This window comes from Panulirus ornatus, chromosome 57, assembly GCF_036320965.1.
Source record: "Panulirus ornatus isolate Po-2019 chromosome 57, ASM3632096v1, whole genome shotgun sequence".
Taxonomy (NCBI): Eukaryota; Metazoa; Arthropoda; class Malacostraca; order Decapoda; family Palinuridae; genus Panulirus; species Panulirus ornatus.
In genome coordinates this window covers 25,538,369-25,564,126 of record NC_092280.1, presented here as the reverse complement: position 1 = coordinate 25,564,126, position 25,758 = coordinate 25,538,369, and the positions used below count along the sequence as shown (strand labels likewise).

Genomic DNA, 25,758 nt, shown 5'->3' with positions numbered 1-25,758 from the left:
ACAGGTCGTGACGACCCTGCCACACATAGTGTGCCCAGCTGATGGACACTCTCGGTACTCACATCTCTCTCTTATATAGCAGAGTTCTGTTGCCGCAGCTGCTGCACCGTGGACATGTGTAGATAACTGAGTTCTCTTGTCCCAGCTGCTGTGCACTTGATACATTTATCTGAGATGATAAAAAAGTTCAGTTAACCCAGATGTTGCAAGGTTGGTACTCTCGTTAGATAACAGGAGTTCTGTTGGCCCAGATTTACGTCTTGAATTCAATGTAATTATTGTGCCTATATCTTATACGGATTTAAATGAAAATAATGATAATGATAATAATGATAATGATAATAGTAATAATGATAATCATCATCATCATCATCATAATAATAATGATGATAACAATAGTAATGATAATAATGATAAAATAAATCGATACATCTTGAATGCTAGTCACAAATAGGCCAATGATAATTGCGTGAATTTGGAATAAGGATTTGAAGTGTAAGTCTGTAATGGTGGCACGTTCCCCTCGCCCTGTCTTACCAAGACAGGAGGTTCTATTGGTCACCTTGAGCACGACGGTATACGACCCCTGGGCGCTACGGTACGACCCTTGGGTAAGATGGCCTTTAGCCAGACTGTCTGAGGTTGGGCCAATCAGGCCAGCCCGACCATACCCGAGAGGAGTCGTACCGTCGTGCTCAAACAGGGACCGAGACTGTTGCATCTTACCATCGTAACCACGACGTAAGACCGTCGCAAGACTTCGAGTAACAACCTACTGACGGCGAGGAGGGAAGAGGAGGTGGAAGAAGATGGGCTTCACCTTCCCACTGTGTGAGATTACACACAGGCCGGCCTCTGTCTTTCTGTCTCGAGCGCGTGCCGCCCACCGCCCACCACTCGTAGAAAGTCGCCTTTGGGGAGACCAGCTGACGAAAGTTGTGCGGAACCCGTCCGTTGGCGTTGAGATTTAGAACACTGCCGACGCGGGTTTATTGTCTTCTATCACGCTCCGGGCGGACAAAGAGGGAGGTTATGAGAGTGGGTGCCATTGCCACCGTTGTCCGCTGTGCTTGTGTCGTGTGTTATAATGCCCTGGGCCACTTGTATCATGACGCTGGGGTGTGCGGGAATAGTTTAAAGAGAGTTATCGTGCCGTAAGCAACGCAGGATTCACTGTGTTTACCTTGATATGCTCAGCAGTTTTGGGTCACGATCGATAATGCTCACGACCGCGAGGGAAATGGGACTCGGGTTTCACTTCGCGTTAATGTCCTGAAGATGTTTGTAGGTGGGATTATAATGATAATGTTTAGTCGTTTGTAAGGTCGTTGTCTCCGTGCTAATGTACACCGTGTTGTTGTCGGGGGTCATTATAATGCTTCCGTACGTGGATTCGGCGTTGGGGATGTGCGTCCCCCGTTTGAAGATGGGGATCTGGATCGTAGATGGGTTTCCTCACCGTCACCTCCGCTGGTGACGCCCTCTGGCACACAGACCCGGTGAAGATGGGGCGCGGCGCCCTGAAGGGTCTGGTGATAGATGGACTTCACCGTCGTTGTTTCGAATCAGTTGCGCGATGGTTAGGGTACACGATTACTCCTTGATGATGGTCCTGAATAGATAGATGACTGTGGGTGAGGGAGGGCCACATCTCATTTTGACTTAGAACCAGAGAGAGAGAGAGAGAGAGAGAGAGAGAGAGAGAGAGAGAGAGAGAGAGAGAGAGAGAGAGAGAGAGAGGTTAATAGGGAGATTAGCTTAGCCGATGTGGGTGAAAGTTTGTCGAGATGTTAATTGTGAGGAATCTAGCTCACGGCAGGTTATAACCCCGTGTCTTACATGAAATCATAACCTTTTACGACTGATTTTAACTCTCCTGTTACAGATTAGAACGGACTATCATAACTTCATAGATTATAACGTTATAACTTCATACGGCCGATCTTACATAACCCTCAGTGTGTTAGATTAGTTGATCTTAACTTCATACGGGAGATTATAACCCTCTTATGGATTAAAACAACCAACCCTCTCTCACCTACCCACCCACCACATGACGGTGATCGCGCCGTCGATAATGGCCTCGTCCGGCACGAAGAGTAGGTCACCCACACAGAAAGATCTCTTTAAAAGTGTTGCGCGTCCTTAACCTGAATGTGTATGGCATGCGCGGAGCGACGCGTTGCCGTGCCGCGTGCGGGTGGCGGGGGGTGGTCTTGTGCGGGGGAAGTCATTCCACGATGGAATTTGGGGCTTATTATTATTCTTCCTCGAGCCACATATGTGCTCTGGACGCGTCCATCAACAAGGTATAAATGGAGGATAGATATTTCAGTAGACATGAAAGATCTCTATTACCCCTTATACACGGAGGGGTATCGCGTTTTATTACATAGGTATATATATATATATATCTTAAGAAACATGAATATTTTTGCTATACCAGCCCCTCCACAAGATGATAGCATACTCCCAGATGGCTATATTTAGCGCCCGTGAGGTATAACATGAAGGTATAAATGGCAAGCGTTTATGCGCGAAGATACTGTTTACTGAGTAGGGCAGGCAGGACCGATTAGGAACACAAAGCTTATCGTAAAGATCTCGTACGTAAATTACTGTTGAGAGTTAATCTCTGGAATCTTTAGATAAGGCGAAGGTGGTGACAGAGTCATCGTGACTGGTAGGTGGAGGAGGACGGGTGGGTGGGGTAGTGGGTGGTAATGGTAGGAGGAGGAGAAGGGGTGGGTGGGGTAGTGGGTGGTAACACTAGTAACACTTGTGTAATGTCTCGCTCGGACGTGTGACGTTACAGCTGGTAACTTAAGAGGTATGAAGTACGTCGGTTGCAACCCCCATGGGTGTGTGACACCGTACCTTGCCTTCGCGCTCAGAGGGTCGTAACGTTACGATCAAAAGGGGGCTTCGCTAGTACCTAAATACACCGTATGTGATGACTCAGTGTATCGTAATTTTCCTTTTTAAGTTACGCAACACAACACTTCATCCATGCTTCGAGGCGCAGTTACTCTTGGCAAGAATTTCTACACTGGGTCATATACAGTATTATTTCGCCTTCGTCCACCTCATCCTCCCACTAGGCTACTGGACGACCGCGCTTAGAGTCGACGTATAGCCAACTGGCTCGACATAAATACAGTAACAGTAAAGGAAATGCAGAACTGAATGGAATTTTAGTAATTTAAGGAATGAAGGCCTGCACAAGGGTTCAGGCACAGGAAAGTGGTGGTTCGGTAGTTAGAGTCTGCAGGTAGACGCAGTGGATAGGTGTTAAACAGTTTTTAACTGATGTGTGGAGTGGATAGGATATTGTATCGTACTTGATTGAGATAGGTAGTGGTGGATAAGCCATTGAACTCTCATTGATTGCTGTAGGGAGCAGATAAGACCACTGATCCGTCATTAACGCCAACGACCACCATCTCGTTTGACGGACGTATAGCCAAGGTCTGCCAGTGTGTATACCTCCCTCCCCACACGGTGTCCATACAGTTGGCGATTACGCACAGCCAAACTTCAGGAGATTGGATGATTCCCACCCCCCCCCCCACACACACACACACACACACACACTCACCGCGAGCGTAAAACCTTCCCTCCCAGGCCTGTTGAAAATGGGTCATTACTTACGCACACGCACGCATAGCGTACGGAGCGTGGCACTGTTATTGAAAGTAGCAACGTTGTCGTTACAATGATGTTCCTCTCCTCCCCCCCTCAGCCGGAGGTCGGTGCAAGAGACGAAAGCATGGGACGTGTTCCGGACGCTGCCTCCCTCCACCAGCTCCCTCTCCGAAGACAACCAGAAGTTCCTCGAGATCACGATAAAATTTTTGAAGGTCAGTCAGTCACTCACATTGCAGCTATCTGTGTTTATGTATATATATCTACCTCTATATAAATTCATCCTCGTACCAGCTTATGTGTTTGTCTCTTTCTCTCTTTAGTGTATATAGCGCACATGAAGGTGCAATTTTCATAGAACACATAATGCCATCCAACAGCGATCATTGCCGAGCGGTTAGCGTTCCCAGCTACCACCACGTAAACGGTCCAGGTTCGAATCCTTGTCGTTGGAGGGCATTATGTGAAATATATATATATTGCTTTACATCATTCATCTTTATCAGTGTATGTCACTTAGATGCTTTTTCTGTACCACACACTACATATCTGTAGGCAACACCTGATACGAGGGGAAGAATGTTTACTTTAGTCGGGAAAATTTGTGGTGTCTTGTAGGACACCATCTGGTGTGGTGTGATGTAGGTTAGTATAGTGTGTGTGTGGCGTGGTGGTGGTCGGCAGGTCCAGCCTCTCCCCCTTCGACGGTACGGTGTGTGAAAAGCCTTCCTCTCCTACCCACCCACTCCTCCACAACAACCATGACCAAGGCTGGGAAATACTGCACGCCCCAGCAAGTCGGAGGACGCCGCTTGGGGGACGCCACAACCCGAACCAGATTTCACTGAGAGGTTTTTCTCTACGCCTCAAGCATACACGACGGTACGACCCACGTATACGAAGGTTCGATCTGGAAACACGACGGTACGATCCACGTATACGAAGGTTCGATCCGTAAACACGACGGTACGATCCACGTATACGAAGGTTCGATCCGTAAACACGACGGTACGATCCATGTATACTAAGGTTCGATCTGTAAACACGACGGTACGATCCACGTATACGAAGGTGCGATCCGTAAGCACAAAGGCACGATCCTTTTTTTGACGAAGGGGACGAATCCTTGAGGTACAATGGCCTGGTCTTTCACCTGACCCTTAAGTTTCAGGTCAAATGTCAGAACGTCATACTCAAGGGGTCGTTTTTTCCGTCGTGCTCAAGGATCGTACCGTCGTGCTAAGGGTCGCCCCGTCGTACTCTTAAGATCGTACCTTCATGCTCAGTAGATCAATTTACCACAAAAAAAACCAATAGAAGTAAATGGTGTTTTCTCAAGACTGTTGAAGGCTCCAGTCACTGACAGGAGTCCTGATCGAGGTCAACCTCAGAGAGAGAGAGAGAGAGAGAGAGAGAGAGAGAGAGAGAGAGAGAGAGAGAGAGAGAGAGGACAAAGACAGAGAGTAGTTAATGAAGACAGAACAAGGTTAAGTGAACAAGGTTAGGTACATAAAGAGGTGTGAACATTATACATTACAAGGGAGGCAAGAAGATGAATGAGAATATACACACCTGATTTCATTTCCTCATGTTGCAGTTATTTCATGTTTCTGAGGAACAGATATCGGATGTGGTGTTTGTTATGTGTATGTGTGTATGTAGTTGTTTGTGGTGACTGTAAATGATACGTGTCCCCGCGACAGGTGTTCACATACCTACTGACCTTCGGCGTGGTGTTAACCTCGGGCGTCATCACCAAGGGCCTCGTCCTCCTGATGACCTCGCAGCTCAAGAACACCAAGAAGCTCCCCATCTGTGCCAAGAACCTCAACGGCTTATGTAAGTACACCACAAGTTCGTGTTTACTCTGGGTTTGGTTAATTGGTTGGTTGGTTGTTGGTCGGGCCTGATGCTTGCCAGGGTCACTGGAGACCGTCAACATAACGTCATATACACACAAATGGATATGTATTTTACTACGTCAGATATTTATGATGATTTTCTGTATGTGTATTTCTTTTTTATGAATGTGTTTAAGTGTGCATACTGAGGATGTGATTGCATGTATAGTACTTTAAGCACACGGTAACTATATAAATATTCGCTGACTTCTTCATATAAAATAACTAATTCCTTAAATTCACGATGTTTTACACGATTATATAAAGTAGATATGTTAACAAAAAAAAACTTCCCTGAGGTATTTTGGACTGTACATAAGTTTGTGAGCTTCCTGTAACAATGCTGTCCATATGCAGTGACTGGGAACGTTTTCACACGCCATTATTGGAAATTTTCTCACTCCGGCTGTTATGGTATGTTGAATAGCACTTTATGACACGAATGACCACATGGGCCCCTCATCGCAAGGCGTCAGGCGTGACATCTCTGTAGGAATGAAAAGGGAATTCGCCCCGAGGGGAAACTGTGAGGAATTACCATAAAGGAGCGAAGCGGCTGGAGTGATATGTGTGTGTGTGTGTTTTGGGGGTTACGCTGTTCGCGACCTCTTGTGTAAGGGCACGACCCTGAAGTCCCCGGACATCGTACTCACGTGGAGGGGCGTGTGTGTGTCCTCCCCGCCCTGCTCAAGGTGCCGTACCGCCGTGCTCCCAAGATGCTAACCTTGAACCGTGGGAGACGGTCCGAGAGGAGAGAAAGAAAGTGAGCAATTCGTGACCGCTTTTGGGGGTGGGAGGGTGGGTGTTGATTCCCACACTCACCCGGTCACTGCCTCCCTCCCTCACTAGTCGGTCACGCAGGAAACACACACTCCTCCCTAATGACTTCTTGAGGAGAGTCCACGCCCGGGGGGGATGGATGGTGAGGTGACCTGTCTGGTGCTGGGAAGGGGGAGGTGGAAGAAGACGACCAGAGGTGCTCATCATCTCGCGAATTCGAGAGAAGGAGATTTCCCTCTTCCGTAGCTCCGACGTGACGCTCGGGAGAGGAGGAGGAGGGAGGAGGTAATCGTCGGGAAATGAGTCGTAGTTTGGGGGTTGCGGGGCATACTGGAGTTCTGGTGAGCTGCCTCGGGTAATAGGGTCTCCTTAAGATGTTATCAGACTTGGGGAGAAAAAAAAAGATGGTTATGCTGGACTGTGGAGAGGAAGGGAGCGATCGTGGGGACCTTGTCTGACATTGTCTGTGGCGTGAGAGGGGGCCCAGCACAACATGGCACTTGAGGATGTTTCAGTAGTATGGGACAGGGTATCATTGCCTGCCTTCGCCCTCACGGTCAGTGCGTCTGAAATAGCGGTCGAGGGTCACGCCGTCTTGCCTCCCACCTGTCTGTCTCGCCCATGGCACCCTCGGGCAGTGAGGAGAAGCGGGTGACCAGCCGCCCGTAACGGTCCTCTCTCTCTCTCTCACACAGGCGTGTGTGGGTGTGTATGTCACGGGATGTTGCCTGCCCACCACGGCGTCTCCGAAGCCGCGTGAAGATTTGCATCATTCCGAAGGACGGCGTTGCAGATGAACGTGTGACCGTTCGTTACATGAAGATGGTTTGTCGTTCGTGAGGAATACAACGGTCAGGGTGGTGGGTCAGGTCGAAGGCTAGGTCGACATACACAGCGGTTACCCGGTCTTGCTCAGCATTCTTGCCGTCGTGCTCAAGGGGCGTCCCGTTGCGCTCAAGGGCCGATCTGTCGCGCTTAAGAGACGGAGAATGAGAATGGTCTTCGGGAATGATTGGGAAAAGGTTTAAGCAACGCTGGCTCGCTCGGCCCCGTTCTGTGTGCGGCCTTGAGCAAGCGTCCAGGGGCGGAATGCGTTGGTTCACGACGCTGCTGGTGCTGCTGCTGCTGCTGCTGCTGCTGGTGCTCAGACCGCAGCACTCTGGGAGGCGCTGCGGCCACAAGGGGCGCGCCCACTGCTCTTCAGGATAACTTGGTTCTTCGTCAAGGTCCTGCAGGGCTGCTGATCTCTGCTCACAGTGTTTGATTGGAGTTGGTTCTCCGGGAGACTAGCTTAAAAGGCCTCAGTGAGAGGTAGCTTGGTTGTGGCTCAGTTAGAGGTAGTTTGGTTGTGGCTTAGTGAGAGGTAGTTTGGTTATGGGTCAGTGAGAGGTAGTTTGACTATGGCTTAGTGAGAGGTAGTTTGACTATGGCTTAGTGAGAGGTAGTTTGGTTATGGGTCAGTGAGAGGTAGTTTGACTATGGCTTAGTGAGAGGTAGTTTGACTATGGCTTAGTGAGAGGTAGTTTGGTTATGGGTCAGTGAGAGGTAGTTTGGTTATGGGTCAGTGAGAGTTAGCTTGACTATGGCTTAGTGAGAGGTAGTTTGGTTGTGGCTCAGTGAGAGGTAGTTTGACTGTGGCTCAGTGAGAGGTAGGTTGACCGTGAAGGAAGGGGTGTGGGGTGGGGGGTGTTGTGCATGATGGATTGTGGGCTGTGAGACGGTGGTGGGTGAGGATGGCTGACCACCAACACAGCGCCTCCCACACTCCTCCACCACACCTGGACCGAGCCCCTCACCACCATAACCATCGTCTCGGCACCACCCTCAATCATCGACCACAGTCATCCACCACACCCTCAAGTCCTTTGTTATCCCCCACCCCTTTTCCCTCCTCAACCCTTGTTGCTAATTACCTCATTATAATCAGCTCCTGGAGACGGATATTGCCATTGACCTTCGCCAGCAGTTTGTCCACGCTCCATAACGCAGCAATTAAGACCCCACTAGGCTCTTAAGTGTTTAGTTTGACTCAGTTTCAGCCGGAAGTTAGCTCGATTTTGTACAATACCCTCAACTCTATACTTGAAAAAAAAAGAACAAAGAAGAAGAGAATTACACCACATCCAGCATCGGATCCAAGAGGCTTGACCAGCGGATTCACAAGAACATAGAGTTGATCAATAGACGGACGTCGGGGGATGGATGCAAACGGGCCAGGGAATTGCCTCCCTCGTCGCCAAGTTCCCGCCCTCATCGCCTCCATTACAGACACCCACAACTCGCTAGACACACACACACACACACACACACACACACACGACATGCTGCCTCCCGCGCAAAATCCCTCCGTGTCATCCATAAACATTTCTCGATTTGAAGGAAGAAAAAAGGGGTTAATGATGATGGTCAGTCACGGGTGAGGAGACGCCAGGAAAAGTAACGCGGACGACCCGTGAGCGACGTTGGTTACGTGGTATGAGGACGTTCCTCGTTGGTTACGGTGGCGACGCCATCAGGAGGCAAGCGCTGTGACGGCATAATGTCATGATGGTGGGAAGACAAAGGAGGAGGAATCCTGGTCACACGGGTGGTGGGTCGCTTGAACTGGCGTTCAGTCATCGCCCTTCCCTACCTTGCTGGCCCCCAGGCCAGTAATGGGTTAGAGTTTTGGCGTCGTGGACCGCCATATCAAATATTCCTGCGAATTTTGGTTTCGTGGACCGCCATATCTAATATTCCTGCGAATTTTGGCGTCGTGGAGAGTCTTTTCAAATATTCCTGCGAATTTTGGTTTCGTGGACCGCCATATCTAATATTCCTGCGAATTTTGGCGTCGTGGAGAGTCTTTTCAAATATTCCTGCGAATTTTGGCGTCGTGGAGAGTCTTTTCAAATATTCCTGCGAATTTTGGCGTCGTGGACCGCCATATCAAATATTCCTGCGAATTTTGGCGTCGTGGACCGTCATTTCAAATATTCCTGCGAATTTTGGCGTCGTGGACCGCCATATCAAATATTCCTGCGAATTTTGGCGTCGTGGACAGTCATTTCAAATATTCCTGTGAATTTTGGCGTCGTGGAGAGTCATTTCAAATATTCCTGCGAATTTTGGCGTTGTGGAGAGTCATTTCAAATATTCCCGTGAATCTTGGCGTAGTGAACCGCCATTTCAAATATTTCAAATATTCCTTTGAATCTTGGCGTAGTGAACAGCCATTTTTGAATATTCCTGCGAATCTTGGAGCAGTCTCCTTAAATATTCGTATGAACTTTGTCTCGGTAAAGAGCGTCTTCTGATATTCGCGTGAACTTTGACGAAAGGGGAATACTTTCCTCAGATATTCGTGTGAACATTGGGAAAGGGAATAGTCTCAAATATTCGTATATGAATATAGTGAACAGCGTACTCAAATATTCGTATCAACCTTGGCGAAGGGAACAGGACCCTCAAATATTCGCACGACCTTTGACGTTGTAGATATTCTCTTAAAGAGTATTCGTGTGAACCTCGAGAGAGAGAGAGAGAGAGAGAGAGAGAGAGAGAGAGAGAGAGAATCATATCCCTTGAGATTATAGTCGAGTCAATCTTGCTTTTATCGCCATGATATTCTGCTGTCTCCTGGCACGGTAAATTGTCATTTCTTTTGCCGTCTTGAGTATGTTGGAGTGGGAGGAGAGCGTCGGTGTAGAGTGTGTGGGGTTGATGGGCGTCGTGCGCCATTTCTGGAACGCTCTGTGCCGTTAGGGCGTGGGCGTGCACCGTCTACTTGGCTCCGAGCGAAGGGCGTCCCGGATGTATTCCTGTATACCCTGCATGGTACAGTCTGTCGTCTCCTGTATTCTGTAACGTTGTTACAGCCGTGTGCCTCGGCATGGGTGTTCATGTGTTCACGAGACGTTACTGTAGTGTCTGATGAGGCCGGACGAGATGGAGAAAGACTCGCTTACTGGCCCCCAGTGTAGAAGTAAAGGTGTTAAATGTGGGGTAATGATTGTCGTGTTCAGTGCTGTGGAGCGACATCTCCCTTGAGCACGACGGGTCGACCCTTGAGCACGACGGAGCGACCCTTGAGCACGACGGGTCGACTCTTGAGCACGACGGATCGACCCTTGAGCACGACGGAGCGACCCTTGAGCACGACGGAGCGACCCTTGAGCACGACGGAGCGACCCTTGAGCCCGACGGATCGACCCTTAAGCACGACGGATCGACCCTTGAGCACGACGGAGCGACCCTTGAGCACGACGGGTCGACCCTTGAGCACGACGGAGCGACCCTTGAGCACGACGGATCGACCCTTGAGCACGATGGATCGACTCTTGAGCACGACGGATCGACCCTTGAACACGACGGTTTGGCACGAACCTTTGACCTAACACTTAATGGTCAGATCAAAGACTACACCATCATACTCTTGTCATACCTGCAGGGAAATTCCTGCAAAGCACTGAACCACTTGAACCACCCATCTTCGCTGACGTGAAGTACATCCGGCGGTGGAGTGGGAGCGTTTGACGCGATTCGAGTCTTCGAACGCGGGCTATGAACGTGCAGGTTTTTTTTTGTATATATATATCCCAAGATGCGGGGCTTTATTATACTGGTTCAAGGATTCACGGGAGAGTGACTCGAGAACTCCTTGGACGGCGACTTGAAGCCCTCGAGTGATAGTGGTTCACATGATGGCGATCCGAGGCTTCATGGGAAGGTAGTTTTAAGGGGTGGGGGTTCAAGAGACGATAGATTTCAGTCTTTACAGCAGGTTCTGGTCCTTAAACCGTAACCCGGGAACACGCAGTGTTGGGGTGGCGCCCAGAGTACAGGAGATGCCGTAGGATCTCTCTTCCCTACCGGTTCGAGGATCGGTTTATATTGCACCGTTGAGGTCACTGTTTGACTCAAGCGGTTGTAGCTGTTGTTGTGCCTTTAATGGCGTTAATGGTCTTTGGCGAAGCGCCACGGTTGCCAGCCACTGTGGTATGGGAGGTGCGGTGTCCGGCCCCCTCTTGGCTCAAAGGGTGTTAGGAGAGGTTGAGTGTGGTAAAACATGGGGGGATACGGACATCAAAGACCTGATGGTCTGTAATGCGGTTGTCTGCTCAAAGGACATGGTAGAAGACCTGATGGTCTATGATGAGTTTTTCCAATTCTGGACAGTACATGAGAAGGAACAGTGGAAGACCTGATGGTCATTGGTGAGGTTATCTGCCGGAGGACAGTACAGTAATAGTATCCTTAAATTCCTAATCTTTGTAGATGGGGACAGGATAGTAGAGTCAAATGGGGGCGGCTGGCGTCGGCAGGGCAGAAACGATAGTGGTAGTGGCGTGGCTTGGGCTGGCAGGGAACAGGCTGTGGATTATGGTAGTGTGGTGTGGCAGGAGGTAGCACCGTAGAAGGTTGTGGGGGAGAGGAGTTGGCAGGGTAGAAGAACAAGTAGTCCAGGAGGAGGGTAGCGTCCGTCTTGCTCTAGTTGTTTACCTTGGGCAGGTAGGGTCCGGGTGGGCGGGACGCACGAAGCGCCACGCCATCTGTCTCTGTAACAACCACGTTAGATAAAGCATTTGTAAGTATCCACGACAACAGTTAGTGCTTTTATTTTGATGGCTTCGCCAAGCCTTGAAAAAGAAGTTGAACGGTCAGGGAAAGAAGCAGTAATCCTTTTCCCAGGACCACATACAGGAGTGCGATGTCATGAGGCGAGATGTCTGTCTTGTGGCCCTTACCGAGCAGTTGATATACCATTATCCTGGTGAGTGTGGCTTTAGAATCCTTGGTGGGTTACCTGGCGTCCTTCGACGCCGCTGGGCGGGGCAGGATTTGAAGGGCTGCGGGGCTCAAGAGTTGGAGAAGGGGTTTGGGTTGGTGGGGGGTAGGGGATGGTTTCGTCCACTGCTCCATATTTGACGACCGAAGGATGGCTCATCGGACTGCAAGAAATTCGTATGCAGATGATGCTCTATGTGAACTGAGGTGTTCCGAGCGTAATGTAAACGGGAGGAGTGAGTTGCTGGTCTGATTCTTTTCCCCCTTCGCGAGGCTTATGTAAACGTGCAGGGTGGCGACGTAGTCTGATAAGCCTCGCTGGTGGAGGTGGGCTGGTCCTGGGTGACTCTGGCTGGCCACCGCTGACTGCTTTGTCCCCCAGGCTCCCTGCTCCTCATCCGCCTCACACGGAGAAGAGGGAGACATCCTGTGTCTCCTGATGTAGTGGGCGACGGCAAGAACATTTCTCCGGTCTGTCCATTTGTACATCTATCTGTCTATCCTGAGAGACTCGCCTCCGCCGCTGGGTAAGGGTTACCACACACACACACACACACACACACACACACACACACACACACACACACACACACACACACACGAGTATTAAAACTCCTTCCCCGTACAAATGGGAGATTACACAATATACACATTTGTTCTGCCTGTTGCTGACGATGATTAGGGCGGCCCTCTCTATGTCTGTCTTCGGCAGGGGGGGCGGGCGGGCCTCCGAGAGGGCGTTGGTTCCACGCCTGGCTTCCTGGTGAAGGAATGTCCTTGCGGGAATACTTAGGACGAGGAAGCACATGGAATGTCACAACTTGGCTGTTGCGAACGCATGTCATTTGCCTCGCCACCCATGGCTTACCGTCGAGTTGGTGAGATATGACAGTACGCAGCGCCTGCTCTGTGGGTGCCGGTGGTCTTATGGGTCTTGGGGGCGAGGAGGACCTCCACAGCGGCCTGATGGGGGTGCGCCTGTGCGTCGCGATGTGGGCGGGGTGGGACGCTCAGCTAAACAGGGTGCGTTACGGATCTGTTGTGGCGTTACTACGGGATAGCGAGCCACTCCCGTCACGCTTCAGATTGTGAAGAGCATCTTCCCTTCTTTTTTTTCCCCCTCCCTTCTTTCTAACCTCCGGTGAGTTTGTCATTCATGAAGTGTGTGTGTGTGTGTGTGTGTGTGTGTGTGTGTGTGTGTGTCAGGGAGGTGGCGCTGTGCCAGACCGTGTGAGTGGGTGGGTGGAGGAGGGTATGAAATAATTTGATAAAACGACCTGCTTCATAAACCTCTTCGAACGCGAGATGACGTGAGGCCACGTTGTTGCAACCGGTAGCCCTCATTAAAACTGTTAGCCCAAAAAGTTAAAAAAAAAAAAAGAAAAAAAAGAAAAGAAAAAAAGTTGAAAAAATTCCGAGTTATTTAAAGCTTTCCAAGTTGTTGAAAGTTTCAAACCAAGTTGTTACAGTCGTCCGCCCAAGTTGATTAAAGTAATCTCTATTCAGGCGACAGACAAGTCGTCATCAGACACACACGAACTGTCTCTTTCTGTCAGCGATAGTGGGACGGTGAAGGACGCGCCTCTGTGACCCGTCCCTCAACACCAGGAACCTTGCAGCGGCAGCAGAAGGGTCTTCTCCCCTTTGCCCTTAAGGGCCTTCTCCCTTAAGGGGTCTATACCCTTTGCCTTGCCTTCTGCTGACGGGTCCCGTGTCGTGTCGTGGCCGCCATAGAGGCAGGAAAGACTCTCTCTCTCTCTCTCTCTCTCTCTCTCTCTCTCTCTCTCTCTCTCTCTCTCTCTCTCTCTCTCTCGGGGGCGGGTGGGTGGTATCGGGTGGTCGTTAGGCGGGTGTGGCGCGCGCGAGCAAAAGCGGGATAGCCGGGAACAGTGCCTGACTCAAGCATGAGTAATGCTAGCGTCGAGATTAGATAGATGATTATCACTGGCAGTTGCCACATCTGATCATTTCGGAGGCATCTCTCTCTCTCTCTCTCTCTCTCTCTCTCTCTCTCTCTCTCTCTCTCTCTCTCTCTCTCTCTCTCTCTCTCTCTCTTACACACACATGGGCTTCTGTGGTCTGCATTGGTCATTGTCGGTGGCCATGATTCACGCACGGACACGCCTTAGGTTCGATTCCCTGGACGCGGCAGTCGGCCCATAGCCAATCCAGCTGTTCGTCCTCCCTTCGGGACTGGTCGTTAGCTGGGTATATCTGGCTTAGGCTGCTGTGTGTGTGTGTGTGTGTGTGTGTGTGTGTGTGTGTGTGTGTACATATATAAAAGATTATGTGACGGTGCAGCATGAGCGTGACGCTACCCTCGTAACACACAGACGGCAGCCACACACGAGGCTTCACTAATAGGTTGCCAAACTTTAATTAAAGCAAGCCATTGTGTGATGTTCTTGTGTGGTGTTGTGTGTCGGTAGTGGGGGACCTGTTTTATGTAAATGATCCGGTTTTAACGAGAACTTCCGGTTGGAGTGTGATTTGATTCTGGGAAGTGTGTTTGTGTGTGTGTGTGTGTGTGTGTGTTTGTGTGTATGTGTGTGTGTGTGTGAGTGTGTTTGTGTTTGTCTGTGTGAGTGTGTGGGTGCGTGCGCGAGCCAGGGTGTTGGCTGGTTATTTGGTCCCTAGGCCTATCATTAGGCCATAAACATCAAGTTATAACCATCGGTCCACAAAAAAAAGAGAAAAAATATACTTGGACACGTTTCATTGGGTTTTAGTATAATTCTGAACCTTTAGACGCTGTTCATTACATGGAATGTCATTCGCTAGGGTGAGTATGCGCCAGGGGGACTGTATGCCAGGACATAATAGCCTTAATATAGCCTCGGTGCTATATTAATTCAGCCTTACTCACTGTTATTATCTCGGCCTTACTCACCGTGTTACTCTGGCTGTACTCACTGTCCCTTCCTCATACACAGACAGTCATGGGCCTTACTCACCGCTATAGTCTCATTCACTATCGTGGCATACTCACACCATCACGCCACGCCATTACTCGTACTCACAATCATTGACTTACTCATGGTCTGACTCACCGTCTTGGCCATACTCAGCGCCATGGCCTCACACACACCCTTCTGTCCTCACCCATCGTCTGATATTTTTTTTCTTCATTCCCTCTTATCACTGCCACACGTCAAGAGTCTCACGTCCGCTCCCCACAACAGATAAACTCTGGACATCAATGTATATATATAAACTCCGGACATTAATATATATATGTATATATATTACGTGATGGCAACATGTACGAGGACCAGTTGAAGTTGGGAACTTTGTAATGCAGGCACATCATTGTACTGTGAATAGCCATTTCTGTTTCTCCTGAGAACAGAGATTCTGAAATTGAAATATGAACATCTGTCGTCTCATAGAACATCCTGTCGCTTCCACGAACACCTGTCGTTTCTGTTATGACATACGCAGCTTTCACTCCCAGACGCCAAAATAGACAAATATATATATATATATATATATATATATATATATATATATATATATATATATATATATATATATATATATATATATATATATATATATATATATGTGTGTGTGTGTGTGTGTGTGTGTGTGTGTTAGGGAATGGCGTTTTTTACTTGCTCAAGGAACAAGTATGACATGAACGGAAGTCCGGTAGAATGTCAGGGTGCCGTCTTGGAGGGGCACAGCCCCTGGGGGCGTGCCAGAATGTGAACGGAAGACCATTCCACATCAGAACAGGAAATGTCAAGACTAGCCAGTGGAAGCGTGGCCACCGACGGACTGGGGGGAAGAAAAATTCCTGAGGGGCCTTGAGCAGCCAGCGTCCACTGGTCACTCCCTCCCTCCCTCGCCCAAGGACTTGGCTAGGGTGGAGGACTTCGACGCCGCCCACTGGATGTATCTGGGAAGCAAGTGAATACCTCAGGATCGGTTGAGCTTGAGGGAGGAGGATCAAGACCTTAGACGTTAAGATAGCGATGGACACAAACATGTTTTAGAGCTTATACTTGAGCTTTAGATTAGTCAACGTTGCCAAGGTAGACGAGGTATTGTGAGGGCTTCGTCGTTAGTCACAGCTGCAGCCGCATTTCACGCTCATTTGACTCACCGTCTTATTTGACTCACGTATCTTATTGAGAAAGAGTGTGTGTGTGTGTGTGTGTGTGTAAGTGTGTGTAAAGAGAGGCTGATCAACATTAGACCGAGAAATCGTACGCGTACTTAATAGCTGTTGATTTTGTGTCGGTCATACATCAGGCGTGCAGAAGGCTATTCGCTTCGTACGTTTACAGAACAAAGATTACCAGAAATTGCACAAGCGAAACTGAGCGTGAAGCAGTTGCGGTTCGGTGATGCAATACGAAATCCCGTTTGTATCGAGCCAGTGAAAGGATCGCAGGATCGCCGGAAGGAATCCAGCTGTCCTTACCAAGCTTTCGTGACATGACGAGAGGCTTTAAACATTTCCTCTGCCTACCGACAGTTGGCAGGGTAGTCAGTCTTCCAGCGGTGTGAGTCAGAATCAAACCGGGTTTTTGTAAAACTGCTTCGAACTGTTTACTGTCTCTGAGCCTCTTGATCACGACGGTATGATCGACCTCTTGGCATTGATGGCTTGGCATTTTCCCTGATCGGTTTAGGCCATACCACCATATACCAGGTCACCTCTGGCCGTCCTAGTTCCTTACTCTCCCTGCACCATACAACAGGTCACCCCTGCCCGCCTCTCTCCCACACTCTCCATGCACGACACTGGCAACCCTCTCCCTCCCTCCGACCACAACCTGACGTCCATGATACCCGGACAGATGCCATGACTGCTGGTCTTCATCATCCCTTCCCTCCTCCTTTCTTCTTCTCCTCCCTTAGACGTATATTTCTCCCTTTATTCCCCCCTTCTGCTAACCCCCGTCCATTCTCCATTCTTCGGTGTATTGATGTGGTCACGTTTTCCAATTGTCTCCCTCCACCAATTAGTGACGGTCTGTGTGCCCTTCTGGCGTCCCCTTGGTGTTACGTTCCAGAGGCGGCGGTGACTTTACCCCCACCGTCCCAGCGTCCTCCTCTCAGACCTCTCATTTTGTAAGCTTCCCACTCTTGTCAGACTTCCTCCTCCTCCTCCTCTTCCAGTACCAGTAGCCTTTATCCCCAGTACAGGACGTGATGTAGCCCTGCTTCAGGTCCTGCTGAACGCCCCGGGTAGCTACCCTATGAGTGAAGGGCATCGTGTCGTGTCGTGTCCCACCTCGCCTCCACCCGCCACTATATGACCAACTTCCAATCTCGACTACAGATCGACCTGCTCCACATCCGCCATCCTGGGCCGCACTAGTCACCACAGGAGCTTCCACCACGCCACCGCCATCGTGCGGCATATAAGCGGAGTCCTCTTTCTCATCCCAAGACTTCGTGCCACCTTATATCCTCTCCCCTCCCACTCTTGCTCTCCGCTGTCTTCACTGGCGTTACGGGCCATCGTGTCACGGGTCTCCGCATCGTGCTGCCCCTACGCAGTGAGAGCTCTCACTACAGGATGTCCTCTTACTCGCGCACCCTTCCTCCTCCTCCTCCTCCTCCCCCTCAATCCTGCAGCCTTCACTCTCACTACAGAATGTCGTGTCGCATCTCCCGACCCACATCCTGTTCCTTACAAGTTGACATCTCGTCTATGACCACAAGTCGTGCCTGACGTATCGTCTTCACTCTCAACGCATGACGTCTTTTCGCACTCTCCAATAAGCCTCACTCTCACTACATGACGCCGCGTCCCACTCCCTCTTCCCTTCCAGATCCGTAGGGGCGTTCTTCACTCTCTTACAGGAAGTAGTTTTTCATTTCCTCCAACAACCCTAGTTTTTCCAGAGGTGACACGTCAAGTCATATCTTGTCTCTCGACCCTCGCACTTTGTCCCTCTCACTGCCGCATGCACTCAGCTCTCTGGTACACTATCCCTTCTCGTTCGTCCCACTCCCTCCCCTTTCGTCTTAGACACATACACACTCTCACTTCCAGTGACCCATATACCCCTCTCACACGTACCTGTACTCATTCATCTCACTCTTAAGACCTACTCTCACCTCTCACGTGTCTTCTCCAGCTCCCATACCCATCCTGTTCCCCTCCTGGAACACCACGAAGTCGCGTAGCGCCACACGCAGTACTCCAGGATACGAGTACCCAACCATCGATCGACCCTCTACCTCACTACTTCTAAGTCTCCCTCCTTTGACCTAGTTTTTATCCCCTGTTATTTATCATTTCTCTTTAATCTTTTTATTGGCTTGGTCCTTCCCTTTCCCTCACGCGGAGGTGGTGGGGGCTGGAGGGGAGGAATGGGGGGGGGGGATGTAGCGGCGGGAGGAGTAACGGGATCGGCAAGGTCGCCCGGTGGTGGCCAGAACTTGCAAGAATTTTACCCCAGCAGCCGCCCGTCCTCCCACCACCGCTCCCGCTCCCTCCCTCCTCCTCCCGATGTCGGCCGGCATCAAGCCCCCGTCCTGTCTCCCAGCCATCCCTTTTATCTCCACATCTCTCCCTGTATTACTTTGTCTCTCTCCCCGCACCGCACGTTTATCGACTCGTCATATCTCTCCACGTCTCTTCCCGGCTTCTCTTGCCTTAGTTAACCCTGCTGGCTCAGTCCGTCTTGCTTCATGCAGGGTAAAAATGCAGAATGACTCCGTCGTCCATTGTCTCTTACGGTACACCATGATATATATATATATATATATATATATATATATATATATATATATATATATATATATATATATATATATATATATATGTATATATATATATACGTAATATTATTCCGTTACTTGGAACACACTCGTACAGTCTATCAAATACTAACAATATCTTTGTTGTTTGTTCTCATACGATTAAAACGTATCTCATTTTACATATGGAGTTGCTGCTGATCTGCGCATCATTTCGGGCGAAATCGTCCTAGTTTTCGTAGCTAATTCGAAATCTAAAGAAAACGTAAGACAAGCGGAGGCATCAGCAATCAGTTACACTGTGTTGAAATTTTTTTTGTCAGGCTTGATATAAGGAGGTATGTGGGCGGTGGCAGATTAACGGGCTTCAAGATAGATTTATTAACCAAGACAAGCAGGTTACTTCCCTGAGAAGAAAATTTTTAAGGGATTGGAATTAAATGCATTTGGTCGATTGGCTCATCACAAGGGGAAGGGGGGGGGGGGGTGTTAGCTACACCCCCAAAGATGGTATACAACTTCTTAATCCACCCAAAAAGGTCTCGTGTTTGGGTGTTTTGAAGGCGTTTGATGTCGTCTCCAGCCCCCCCCCAACTCCAGTCCCAGTTAGGGTACTTTGAAGGCGTTTGATATGGTCTCCAACCCCCCCACGCTCCCCTCTATAAGGGTATTCTGAAGGCGTTTGATACCCCTTTTAAAGGACATATGAGAGTTATCATTTACCAAAGCCGTTTTGTTAAAGAATACAGGACTAGTAATGTAATGATATCTTCCACGTGTGACTCTCGTGATGTGTTCTTTAGCTTCGTGTTTGACTGCCTGGCCCTGATGGAGACTCCGCTGTCCGGGGACTGAAGCCTTGAACGTAAAAAAAAAGATCTAAGAAAATACAGAACCTTTTGTCTTACCAGCAGTAAAATCCGAGCTCACTCACCAGATCTGATCACCAGGTCTTCCAGGGTTCAGTTATTCCTCACGGGTGTTTTTTTTTTAAAGAAGTGGACATCAAGGTTGAGGGTCAGTTAACCGTGCCAAACCTTGACAAGAGAAAACCCATATTGTAGGGTCCTTGCCTGAGGGGATGCGCGGCGCACAAGAAAGTTTGCCTGACCTTATCAACCTTTGAAAAACGCCCGCTCTGTTAGAGGGGGTATGGTAAGGAGGAGGAGGAGGGGGAAAGAGACGAACTGCAGACATTATACCACCTCTGATGCATAATGGGGTTGGGAATCGGCGAGTAAAACAAGAGGCGAGAGCTGCTGAGGTTTTATTTCTCTCAGCGTTTCGGCTTGAACAGACGCGAGATGAAGGAGGCTTCTTCTGCACAGATCGAGACTATAGCGAAATATCAGAGACGCTCGCCTGTGCTTTTGCGCTCACCATCAGAATCATCGATGTGCTTGACGTGGTGAATCATTCTCACTTCTGCTGCAGTATACTTTTTTTTATGGAAAACGTGATGGTCGGGTAACTTCTGTCTTTGAAGGTATTAATGATTCAACTTACGTAGACTTGGGACATGACTTTTTCATCAAAGAGCCCATTTGATGATCTGTCTTATGTTTGATCACCATTATTCCATTGTTGGCTAGAAAACTGGAGATGTGCAATTGAGGCCATTATTCGCCTGTTCGTGACGCCGACTGGCGAAGGCGTGAGGTGGCAATTAAACACGCAAGGAAATTGGCTGTAACGGTTTGAGCGCTAAGACTGAAGGTATTTCTTGGCCCAAAAAATATTCTACTGGTGTAAGCTGGCACATACCACTGCTGGTACCCCAGTTGCAGGAACAAAGAGGGCGTCCTTGTGGCACAATGTGGTTGATCTTTCAGGTGGCGTCGTGTGGCAATGGTCTCCCGCCATCGTGGACCGACCACCTCGCCTGCCTCCCTCCCGGTTCCTCCGCTACCCACTAGCGGAACCCACTGACCTTACCTGGACCATTTGTCTCTTATACCCGAACTCCATCGCCGGAGGCTGACTCAAGACTGTCATCATGCTTAAGGGGTGGAGCGCACGACGGTACGACCCTTGAGCACGACGGTACGACCCTTGAGCACGATATTACGACCCCCTGAGCACACGGTATGACCCTTGAACACGACATTACGACCCCCTGAGCACGACGGTACGACCCTTGGGGTATAACGCCGTGCCTTTTGACTCTGAAAGATCAGGTGACATTTCCCCTTTCTTTTTTTCCCTATGGGTTTCTACTTCGCACAAAAAAGACGTGGTTAGAAGGGGGGTCATGACGTATACAGTACGGTACAGTGATGCTGATACAGACCCTCAACTGTAACATGACACATGGAGGTGGAGGTTTCAGGTGCTCTGTAACCCACCCGGGGGAAACAGGCTCCGCGTATCGGGTAACGGTGCAGGGTCGAGTTCAAAAGCTGGCACCGCGGCGGAGGGCTTACTGCGAAAATGTCAGTGGAACACCAGCTGTCCACCTCGGCCGACCACTGACACTGGCAGCCACGCAATAGATGTTGGCCACGTTTCCAGTCGGGAATATCTTTTCTTTTACGGTCATCAGGATCCGCTACAACCAGTCCTCCGGAGGGTGGCTGACTTCAACGCAACAGCTGATATATTTCCCTCCCCCCGCGCTCAAAGAACCGATATGTGCAGAGGTCAGACGTTCGCTCAATTGTTTGCCTCGTACCAACAACTGTGCCGTGTCTGTCCTGCCGGACGGACGGCCGGCCCGACCCTGCCCCTCCACGACTCGCCACACGTCTGCTTTCCATGTGTAATTCTTTCCACCCCCTGCAAGTCCCGTTGTTGTCCTGGCCTCCTTCCCCTCACACTTGTGTCACTTCGATCGCTTTCGCCGCGTTGCCTTGCGCTCAACGTAGAATCATATAAGTGCGGTGGTCAAGAGGTATATAACATTTTCTTGTTCTCTATGGATAACTGCGAGTTCGTATTATTTATCAATATTCTTAGCCCAGAGGTGCTTCCAACCACGACTGCAACAATGCCTTATTCTTCTGACGTGTTATTTTTTTTTCGTATTATTACGAAATATCTTTCTTGCAGTGACCCCGCCACCCTCTCTACTCCCTCCCAACCACCCGTTACAACCCCAACCACCAGGCGGGTTGTGTTCGGCCTGAATGTTTGAGATGATGTTGCCTGCCCACCAGTTAATGGTTGTGTTTGTGCTGACTTGAGCGATGTCTCTTTGTCCCTGTATGATAACAATGATAATAATGATGATAATAATGATAATGATGACAGGTTTTAATTAACTACAATCCAAGGTTTGTGTGATAATAATGATAATTATGATAATGAATAATAACAGACTTTTATTGAAGTAAGTGCAGTGTGTGTGCGTGTGTGTGTGGGTGTGTGTGGGTGTGTCCAGCAGGTGACCTGGTGGCTCAGCAGGAAGGCAACAGCAGCACCATTCCCACGTCCCTGCTGTCTCAGTTCCCGGGCCAGCTAACCACTTCCCACCCTTTCAACAGTCTCCCAAGCTCTGTGTGTGTGTGTGTCTTAGTTGCCCTATTTTCCCCCCATTTTTCATGTACCTATTTACCTCCATGCCTCATTTCTGCCTCGCCCCACGATATGTCATTGTCGGCATTGCTGTTTATTTGCATTCGACATCGGTGTGTTCCGTTCCCTCGCTTACCCACGTAAGAGCAATAGTGTTCTTCATTTGAATATTCAACAGGGATGACGTGGACTGAATCCTCTGATGTACATCAGTAACAGTTTTACCTTTTAAAAGATATATTTTTTTTTGTGTGTATCTTCTCGAAGCTCCTTAGCACCAGAACTTAACAGTTATGGGAACTCCTTCCAAAGGAGCGAGTGACGGACGTCTAGGACAAGTTGCCAAAGACGGTGCAACTGGCTTTTAGGGCGAGACGCCTTGTTCCTACGGAGCTCCTCCCCCTATATGTCCAGCGACCACCGTCTGGGGGCCCCGCTTGCATAATGGCCTGTCTCGCTGTGCTCCTTCTCTCTTTGTCAGCAACTGTGGGATTTAGAAATCTCTCGGGAGTGTCGTGCAGAGGTTGAGTGGAGGGCCGTGATTGCTATGGGGGTTTGAGGGAGTGGAGGGCCGTGATTGCTATGGGGGTTGAGGGAGTGGAGGACCGTGATTGCTATGGGGGTTTGAGGGAGTGGAGGGCCGTGATTGCTATGGGGGTTGAGGGAGTGGAGGGCCGTGATTGCTATGGGGGTTTGAGGGAGTGGAGGGCCGTGCATGATATGGGGGTTGAGGGAGTGGAGGGCCGTGATTGCTGTGGGGGTTTGAGGGAGTGGATTGCCCTGCATGATCATGAAAAAATATGCATATTATATTTCAGAATTGTTCTCTGCTGTAAAGAATGTGTCCCTGGTTATCCATTCGTCTTTAAAATCATAGATACAACCTGTAAACACGGGACCAACCACCTGACCATGTGACTGCCCTGTGAACTGCTTGCGCTAATCAGATTTGGCTCTTAAGAATGTTTTGGCGCACACGAACTTCATTCATATCATAGTTAGTCTTTTCTACAGAATATCACCATGTCAGATGACTAGGCCCTCGGAATATCTTACCTTAAACGCTTAAGTTTAAGCTAGGTTAGGTAAACTTGCGGACGAACTTAAACGGATAAGTTTTAGCAAGGTTAGGTAAGGTTGCAGACGATCAGTCCGATCGTGATATTTGTCCTCTTCCTCTCATTAGCGCCTTGTACTACAAACGTAAGAGTATCACAATAACAGAGTCGGATTCAACACCTAAAACACCAGTATGTAATCCATGGACTCGAATATTATAAACGCGCTTCAGAACAAGGCGTATTGTACCTTGGGAGCGTCAGTTGCGTTTCGGAAGTAGAGGGAGAGAGAGCTAGCGAGAGAGCGCAGCACATCCCAGTTTTCCGTGACCTCTGAGACAACTCCAGGAACAGCGGCAGCTGGGTTGAAAACCTCCATCAGCAGGCGGGGGACTTCCTCCACAGCTTCCGGGTGGCTGAGGCAGGATTCTCACGGAAGCATCAACGTCAAGGCAGTGTGTTCCCGCCTTTGTCTCGTCCGTCCGTACCCACACCGCAAGCTTGTACTTTCTAATGGCAAGTTTACCTCGTTCGCGTCGGTCGTCAGTTTAAACTCGACGGGAGTTAATGGTCGTGTCAAGTCATCAGCCCCGACGAACGGGATTCGCGGGGAGGGAAACAGCTGATGTAGTGTGGATGGCGCTCAAATGGCGGGACACAAAAGTCTTGCAGGTGCGTCCCGACGCCATCGCCTGGCCCGGGTCTCGGAATAGTTTTGAGGCGAGACGTGATTTTGCGATGCCTCCCAGAAACCGTATCCTTACTTAAAAACAATACAAATTGTGTCCCATTTTGTACATATGTACCACGTATCAGCTTGTTCTCAGCATGTGTCTTATTTTCCATGTATTACGTTCAAGTTTGTTCTGAAACTACTGCATTTGGTGACTGGCGCTAGGATATTATTGAGGTAGATCCACAAGACGCGCTTATGTTAACGTAAAATCGCTGTCATCTACGCTCTTATGATACATCAGTACCGAGTGATGATACACCTCTGAAAGAATGATCATCTGTATGCGGTTTTAAGGAACATGAGATTTGTCGTTGGCAGAGAAAGTCTTAAAAAAAAGAAAAGTTTCCTTTGCCTTCAGTCGGTGATTAAGTGAGCGTCATACCAACTCAGGAGCTGTCATGCGGACAGGTGGGATTTTTCTTGCCAGAGTCCAGTGACACAGGAAAGCAGCGGGGAGGGAAGGTGACGACCCGACCCCTCCCTGCTTGGGGGAGAGATCACAAGTGGCAGAAGTCTTCCTGCAGAGGCAGGGCGGATGACCGCGAGTTGACGACGAAGTGCGTGCAAGACGCCGATCATATATAGTCTGCTGGTGTTCACCACCCCCCGTACATCCATCATGAGTGATGTTTCGAGCCCACGTACATCCACTGCGGATATCTTAAGCCCTCGTTCAACCACTGTGAATATTCTAATCCCACGTACACCCACTTGTGAACGATGTTTTGCGCCCAGTTACCGTGGGTGATATAATTCGCAGGCGAACGCCGTTGCTTGAAGTCGCATGCAAAGGTTGCAGTAAATTGTACCGCTCTGATCGCTAAATCAAAGTTTAATTGCAAACCTGTCTTACCGGTAATCCAAAGTGGATTCAGAATAAAAGATTAAGATACGTGATGTTTTTCTCAATTGCCACCGGATAATCTCGCTGAGGTAATAAACAATGATAGGGCAGGAGAGATAATTCAGTGGTAGGGGTCGTAAATATGATACCATATGGTGTGGTCGTAGAGACACGGTGTTCGCAAACCATGGGTAGGGAAAGGAGGGCAGTCCACCCTCCCACTCATCTAACCGGTATAGAGCTTCCCCCTCCCACACTCCACACCCCTTAGTCCCTCCCCTCTCGATCCTAGGATGGGGGGAAACCCTCCCACTTGTGGGGTCCCAGGTATTTACCCGAGACCAGACCAGGGGATGACTGTGGGAGGAGGAGGAGGAGGGAAAGGGAGGGTGGGTGGTTCTACAGCCAGGAGAGTCGGGATGAGCCATAAAGAAGGATAGTCATCAGGGAATGCGTCGGCCGCGGGGTCACGCGGGAGAAAGTGGCGGGTCAAGTCTGCCGCGCCAGACGCGATTGGGGGAGGGAGGACTTGTGAAAGTGAAGCTGGGCTTACTACTCCCCCCCCCCCTCCTCTCTTCGCAGGGGGTCAATCCTCGGGTCTGGGTCGTGGCAGAAAATGGATTTGTCGCTCATCTCTGGATTTGTCCGATTTACCTAAAATCTCTGATCATGTTTGATAACCCGAGTTGAACAGCGCATTCCAAGTGCAGACCGTTGAGGGCGGAGAGAGGAGTGATTATTTCATCCTTTGCTTGATTAGATAATGTTTCTAGCAATGCAGTCTTGCATTCT

General features: G+C 49.5%; 1 protein-coding gene across 11 annotated transcripts in view; it reads left to right on the top strand.

Moving 5' to 3' along the window:
* Positions 1 to 25,758, top strand: part of kkv (hyaluronan synthase-like protein kkv) — a 105,050-nt gene that overhangs the window by 28,735 nt on the left and 50,557 nt on the right. For all 11 annotated transcript variants that reach the window (XM_071694797.1, XM_071694796.1, XM_071694800.1 and 8 more), the window contains exons 3-4: positions 3,743 to 3,860; positions 5,349 to 5,484. In XM_071694797.1, the coding sequence (XP_071550898.1) occupies positions 3,743 to 3,860; positions 5,349 to 5,484 (254 nt within the window). The remainder of the gene's footprint in view (positions 1 to 3,742; positions 3,861 to 5,348; positions 5,485 to 25,758) is intronic.